This window comes from Drosophila novamexicana, unplaced genomic scaffold (assembly GCF_003285875.2).
Source record: "Drosophila novamexicana strain 15010-1031.04,08,12 unplaced genomic scaffold, DnovRS2.1 tig00001151-arrow-arrow-pilon, whole genome shotgun sequence".
Lineage (NCBI taxonomy): Eukaryota > Metazoa > Arthropoda > Insecta > Diptera > Drosophilidae > Drosophila > Drosophila novamexicana.
In genome coordinates, this window is record NW_020824842.1 from 42,878 (window position 1) to 50,265 (window position 7,388).

General features: G+C 40.3%; 1 protein-coding gene across 1 annotated transcript; it reads left to right on the forward strand.

Moving 5' to 3' along the window:
• Positions 1-4,473: 4,473 nt before the first annotated feature.
• Positions 4,474-6,760, forward strand: LOC115766467 (broad-complex core protein isoforms 1/2/3/4/5). The gene has a single exon (XM_030710409.1). It carries the CDS (start codon positions 4,595-4,597, stop codon positions 6,350-6,352), a length of 1,758 nt encoding a protein of 585 aa, XP_030566269.1. The 5' UTR covers positions 4,474-4,594; the 3' UTR covers positions 6,353-6,760.
• Positions 6,761-7,388: the final 628 nt, after the last annotated feature.

Sequence of the window (7,388 nt, forward strand, 5' to 3'; positions counted from 1 at the left end):
TATGCATGTATGTATGTACATCCTTGCAACTAAATATAAACAGTCGGCGATGTCGGTACCACAAATAAATAAATCGCATCAAACAGAAACAAATATTCTCTGTATATGTGTCTTTATATTATATATATATATATACTTATATGCCTGTTTGTTTGTTGGATTTGTGTTTATATTGTTGTTTAATTGATGCCTTTGTCTCCAAATGAATTGCCAACTTCATTTCAAGCAGCAAAATATGCATAATTTTTGCCTGACGCGACGCAGACGCTCGCCCGGCTTTTTATTTATTTAGTTTTTTTTTTTTTGCCGCAGCAGCAACTCTTGTGATTTATTTTGCTCATGCAGACACGCAAGCCAGATAGAGAGAGAGAGAGAGAGAGACACACACACACACACACGCACGCCATGCTGCATGCGCCAGTGTGCTTCCTTTTTCTGCTTTAGCTTTGTTATTGTTGTTGCTTTTGTTTGTTTCTAAATGTTCTCTCGCTCCTTTAACAAACGCACAGTTCAACAATCATACGTGTGAGAGAGATAGCCCACGCTGGCTCTTTTAATTTTGCTTGCACTTTGCTCTCCTGCAGCGATTTTGCATTCACGTTTCTTATTGGGATGTGTGCGTTTTGCCTTTTGAGCGGCAACAGCAAAAACAAACAAATATTAGGGATATTCCTGCAAGTGCTGAGTATGTCCATATATGTATACACATGTGGGTATTATATACCTTTTATTGCCGATCAGATCTTATAGAATTTCTTCTACAAATCCTTAACCAAACAAGAGTATTATATCACATAACGTAACACTATTCAAGTGTGTGCTGCAATGTGTAAACATAAATTTGACATTCTGCTTAGAAAGTCGCACACACTTAACAATATTTAAATTTCGCGCGAATGTTTAGTGCTCAGTTAAATATTTGTACTTACGCAAATTTAAAATTAACGTCTCATAACAGCAGCTAAGAGCTGATTGCTATGACCACACTCATCTATTAATGTATCGATAATTTTTCGCGGTCAACAGTGGCAATTCTTGTTTCGGCTTAACTTTTGGTCTCCCGCTGTGTCAATTTTGTTTTGTTATTGCTGCTGCAGACTCATGTTTATTGCTCTTATTTCAGATAGACTGCTATTGTTATTGTTTTAGTCCATTTTGATGATTGTTTTTTTCAGCAGAAACGATTAAAAGACACGTATTTTCATTTTTCAAATTGAAATTATATTGCTGTGTCATATTTATAACAGACACACACATACATGCGTGCAGATAATCTCGCTCATCCATTGAGGATTGTATGCATGTATATGTATGTATGTATGTAACCAAATGTTTTGCCGTAGGCTGGCAACGCCAAGCAGGCGCGAAAAGCTAATTATTGAAATAACTGAAATAGAATTCTCGCAGTATTTACATTAATACATGCGCTACAATTGTACATGAGCATATATTTACATATATACATTTGTATGCCAAAATTGAAGCAAGTTTTCAACCCCTAACTATTAAAATGTTTTGCTGCAAATATTACAACTTCTTTCTGTTCGCTTGTCTTGTGCTGTGCTTTTTTTTTGCTGTCAACTTTTGCGCATTGTTGTTCTACTCACGCTTTTAATGCTATTTTGGTGTTACAGTCTCCTTTGTGCTGCCGACGCGGCGTTGTCTTCTCCTGAGCAGCATACACATGCACATACATACATATACATATATGTATATATATAAAGTTTTTTTATATTGTTTCCTTTTTCTGGAAAATTTGTTGTTTTTTTTTTTATTGTTGCCAATTTTGCTTTGGTCTTGTACCAGAGAGCGCACAAGCAGGGGCTGTTCTTGTTTGTGCTGAACGCTCTCTCGCTCTCGCATAAGAACAAGGAGTTTGTTTTTTTTTTTTTTTTTTTTTTTTTTTTTTTTGTACTTTTGTTTTGTCTGCACACTATTTTTGCACTATTTGCAAGCTTGCAAAGTAAGTTCTAAAAATTACTATTTCCATGTGCAGGAAGATACAATTCTGGACAATTTTTATGCATATAATCTAAAACTTTATAAATGTATATTTTATATTAGTTTTGTATTACTAGCGCCATTGTTTTTAGCAACTTTCTGATTGGGATATGTTGCAACTCTCTCTGGCTCTCTCGCTCTCTTAGATGCACCCAACAACAAATTGCTTGTTTTGCCGCTTGCGTTTTTCGTTTCTCTTTTTGTTTATCATACAAACATATACATATACGTATATATATGTATATATGTATATGCATTTGTATCCCTTTTTTTTTGTTTGTCAGCCTCCTCGCATTTTCGACATTATGCGGCATACAAACGTAGAGTGAGAACCAAACAGGTGCAATAACATTGGCACACATTTAATGTTTGCAGTTAAGTGCAAAAAAAAAAAAAAAATAATAAAATTATTAAAAATTAAACCGTACCGTTAACATGTTATATGAAATAATTGTTTTGGAACATTATTACTGTAAACCTCTAAAGTGGTTTATGGTTATAAACAAAAATGTCATAAAATAGTGTGTAAATATTCAAACAAGAAGATAGTTAACTTAAAAGCAGACATTCAACGTAATTAGCACAACATTGATATAAGTCATTTTAAATTGTTTACCTTTTATCGCTAGCTCAAACCACTATGCTGCTGGCTTATTCCACTTCCTTTGCACATTTCCATGCTACTGCGCAGACGCGTTCTTTCTCTCGCTCTCGCTCTCGCTCCTGCTTTTGCTCTCTGCGTTTGAGTTTTTGCATTTGTGTGCGTGCCATGCTCCCTTGTTTTTTGTTGTTCCTGCTTTGCTCGCTGCTTCCTTTCTGCCTTTGTATAATTCGAAAATGCTAAAGTAAAGTGCTCAAAATTGCTCTGTTCTTTAGCAGCAGCAGGCAGCAGCATATTTCTGCGTCTCTCCCTCTCGCACTGCTCCACAATGTTGGACTCTGCTCTGCTCCTCACGCCGCCAACCACAAAAGCAGCAGCAACAACAAGCAGCTGCCTGTGTGCTTTCCTGGCTCGCTCCGTCGTCTTCGTCGTCGTCGTCGTCGTTGTCGTCGCGTCGTCGGTTGTTGTTATGCTTGATTTTTATTACTTTACTTTTTTCAGTATAATTCATTGTCTTTTGGCGTTTGTTTAATGCAAAAAAAAAAAAAACAAAATATGAGCAGACCAAGACAAGAACCAGCAGACGCACACACACACACACACGCACACACACACAAACGAAATAACTGAAGATACCAAAAAGGAAGAAGCACAAACTACATTAAGCACAGACAGGAGTCTGTACAAAATAAAATTTTTGCGCAACGCGCTGTCAAATTGCAAAAAGGAGAGAAGGCGCATTTAACAAAAAGAAAAACTAAAATCACCAGCAAAAATTATAAATTGTGCGCAGCAAAATCAGCAACTTTTTAAGCAGAGCAACAGAAATTTGCAAGAAAAAAAAAAAAAAATCAATTTTGCCTTATTTCAATCGTTAAATTCTAGTTATTTTATTTAATTTTCGCTCTTGAATGCATGCTACATGCGCTTTATTCTTGAGTTAAGTTTAGTTTCGACTAAGCGCTCGCTTGTTGATGCTAGTCGCAAGAAGGTGCAAAGGAAACGTTCGTCGCAGCAACAATAAAAGAACTCGCTTTCTTTCGGTAATCATATTAATAAGAAATCAAATCAAATCGAATCAAATAAGTAAAATATGCTATTCAATAGTGTGCTGTGTTCGCGCTTCAACTAAAATATTTGCATGCAATGTCCTAGAAAGCGGATACACGAAGTGAATCATGTGAATGCACAGTTTGAATGCGTCTCGAGCTGTGAATCAATCTTTATGAGTGCCTAGAATGGGTTGAGTGAATGCATCTGAAATGTTGAAACGATTGTATTGAATGAACTCAGATATGCGAGTGAATGAGTTTTGAATGACTCAAAATACTCACAATTATTCATCTATTGTAATGAATGCATTCAAATACATAGAGTTGCAAATGCTTTGAGTATTGAATGAATACGTGAATGCGAGTGAGTGTTTTAAAGTAATTGAATGAACATGAATGCATTCAAATACATAGAGTTGCAAATGCTTTGAGTATTGAATGAATACGTGAATGTGAGTGAGTGCTTTAAAGTAATTGAATGAACATGAATGCATTCAAATACATAGAATTGCAAATGCTTTATGAGTATTGAGTGAATACGTGAATGCGAGTGAGTGTCGTGAATGAACATAATTTATGTATATGTTATTTGCCCATACGAATGCATTCAAACGAACACTGTGAGCATGGAGTGAATGAATTATGTAGCTACTGATGTGCATGATTCAATCAATGCATCAATGCAACCGACTCGAGTGTCTGTGTTGCGATCGATTACTCATTTAGTTTTAACAATAGAGTATTCATTGAATAACTTGTGAGTTTCTATTCACGTTGAAATTTTGACAAAAGCTTGTTTTTATTTTTTAATTATTGTTATTTTATTTTTTTTTTTAGATAATAAAACACGCATTGAGCTTCCTTTAGAGCTTCCATCGGATCTGGAGTTGGATACCGCTTACGAATCGAACGTGGACGAGGCGTTCTTGGCAACAACAGGATGAGCGCCACCACACAGGAGTTTTGCGTGAGATGGAACAGCCATTTGGGCAGCATTGGTGCGGCCTTTCCACAGCTGTTAGCTGGTCAGAGATTTGTGGATGTGACACTAGCCTGTGAGGGGCATCAGGTGCATTGCCATCGCCTGGTGCTGGCTGCCTGCTCCACATACTTTGAAGCCATATTGGCTGAGAATCCGTGCAAGCATCCGGTCATCATATTGCCCAGCGAGATCAAACTGTGGGAGATCCAGGCGCTGGTCGATTTCATGTACAAGGGTGAGGTTAATGTGACGCAGGCTGGATTGGGCCAGCTGTTGCGCTGCGCTGAGCAGCTGCGTATACGCGGCCTCTATGGCTCCGAGGCGGCCATCAACTACAAGCAGCTGCAACAGATGCGCCAGGAGGCAGCGACGCAGGAGTCGGCAGCTCCTCTAAAGCAGGAGCAACAGCAGCAGCAGCAGCAACAACAACAGCAACAACAGCAACAGCAACAACAGCAGCCACATCAACTGGACAGCACTGAGACGGATGACACGGCCACCAACTCGACGACATCGACAACAACCACAAGCACAACGGCGCTATCCGCCAAGCAGCAGCAGCAACAATTGCTACTGCAACAGCAGCAACAGCTGCAGCAAAAGGAGCAGCGCCAGCGCCAGCAGACAAATGGCAATAATACTCTTCAATTGCAGTTGCTGCAACAACAACAGCAGCAGCAACAACAACAACATCAGCAGCAGCAGCAGCAGCAGCCGCAAACAAATGCTGGCTCCTCGGCGGCTGCTTCGAACAACTCGAATGCACCGACCGAAGATGATTCGGCTGATGATGCTAGCAACAATTGGAATGTTTATAGCGAACACTACGAGGACTTTGCCGCGGCCAGCGACAACAAACTGAATGTGCAGCTGGTATTGCAACAGCAACACCAGCAGCAACAGCAACTGCAATTGCAGCATCATTTGGACTCCACCATTGAGGACGATCACAATTATGTGGCCGCCCATGATGAGGACAATGACAGCAGCGGCTTTGCCGGCACCATGGGCAGCTCCAGCGGCATTGTTAGCAATGTTGCTGGCCTTTCGCTCAGCATGGACGCTGATTTGGATACCTCGGCAAACACATCCGGCTCATCGCTAATGCACAGCTCCATCGATGGCTATACATCGTACAAGCGGGTGCGACGCTCAGAGGCCTCGCTCGCCCAGGCCGCCAAATGTGTGTCAAAGGGCGAAACATTTCAAACGGTCAGCAATATGTTCAATATACCCGTCTCAACCATACGCTTCTATATGGCACGCAAGGGCATATTGCCGAAACGGAAGCGCGGACGTGGCGCCTCCCACGCGGGCACCACCATTACCACAACCAGCACGGGCAATGCAGCTGCCGCTGCGGCAGCAGCAGCAGCAGCGGCGGCGGCCACTATGGCGGCGGCCACCACATTGGGCAGCTTATCGACGGCCGGTGCGCATCATGTGTCGCATCACTTGCCACTGGATGCCATACAGCTAAAGCGACTCACAAATGCCAGCAGTGGTGGTGGCGGTGGCGGTGGCAGTGGTGGCGCTGCCAGCAGCCCCTCAGGAGCAACTGCAACAGCAGCGGCAGCAGCAATGGCAGCAGCAGCAGCCGCCTCCTCCTCGCCACGACTGGAGGTGGCCACGGCGGCAGGTGTGCCCTTTCATCTGCTTAGCGATGCGGCGGCCTTCAAGCTGAGCGAACAGCAGCAGCAGGCGCACATAATCTAACCATGAGGTTGGCTTCGCTTGCATTTAAAACCACATGTGAAACGAGAGAGTGAGCCAAACATTTTACCAAGCTCTGCGCGATGCAGTTCATCCAGCTTTGTGGCATCTACGGTAAACAATGGACAATCCAAGCTCTCGCTAACAGCCGGAACAGGCCAGAAATGTGTCTGTTGAGACGTTTACTCATTGCTTAAGTGCATCTCAAAATCACACACACACTCACACTCACATACACACACACACCTGCACACTCATTGCGTAGTCGCTTTAAAAGCAAACCTTCCTTCCCTCCCTTCCCCACATTTGTTCCTCCAAATGCTGACGTTGAACAATGAATGATCTGCAGTACAGTTAAAAGCTATGCATATATACTAATAATTCTGAACGTATATCCTAGTTATACATATACATATATACATGCATATATGTATAGATAATATATACATATATATTTTTTTTAAATCTAATATTTTGCCTTTAGTCAGTTACATATTAATTATGAATATATATATATATATATATATATATATATATATATATATATATATATATATATATATATGTGTATACAGCATACGTGAGCACGCGTATGTATTTTGGCAAATTCCTCTGCTCCCACCACCCACCCCCCAACACCTCCCACTAATTGTATGTATCATCGCTTATAAGGTTAAGGCTTAGTTTTACATCTGTAATATAGTACATGAGTTAATTCATGCAACAATCCCTCAACCCCAATCAACACACAATTTGTTCATAAATCAACAGCATTAACAAACAAATGTAATACATCAAATTTTGTGCAGTTAACAGACAGTACAATAACAATAAGTTAGAAGAAAACAACAACAACAAACAAATCAACAAACAAACAAACAAAAAAAAAAACAGTTGCTATATATACAATACATTTATTTTGGGCACAAATATAGAGTTTTTTGTTCTTCATTAACTGTTAAACCATCTTCAAGTCATAACTTTTAAAGAAATATTTAAAAAGTCAAGCATATATTTTTATTTAACAACAACAACAATC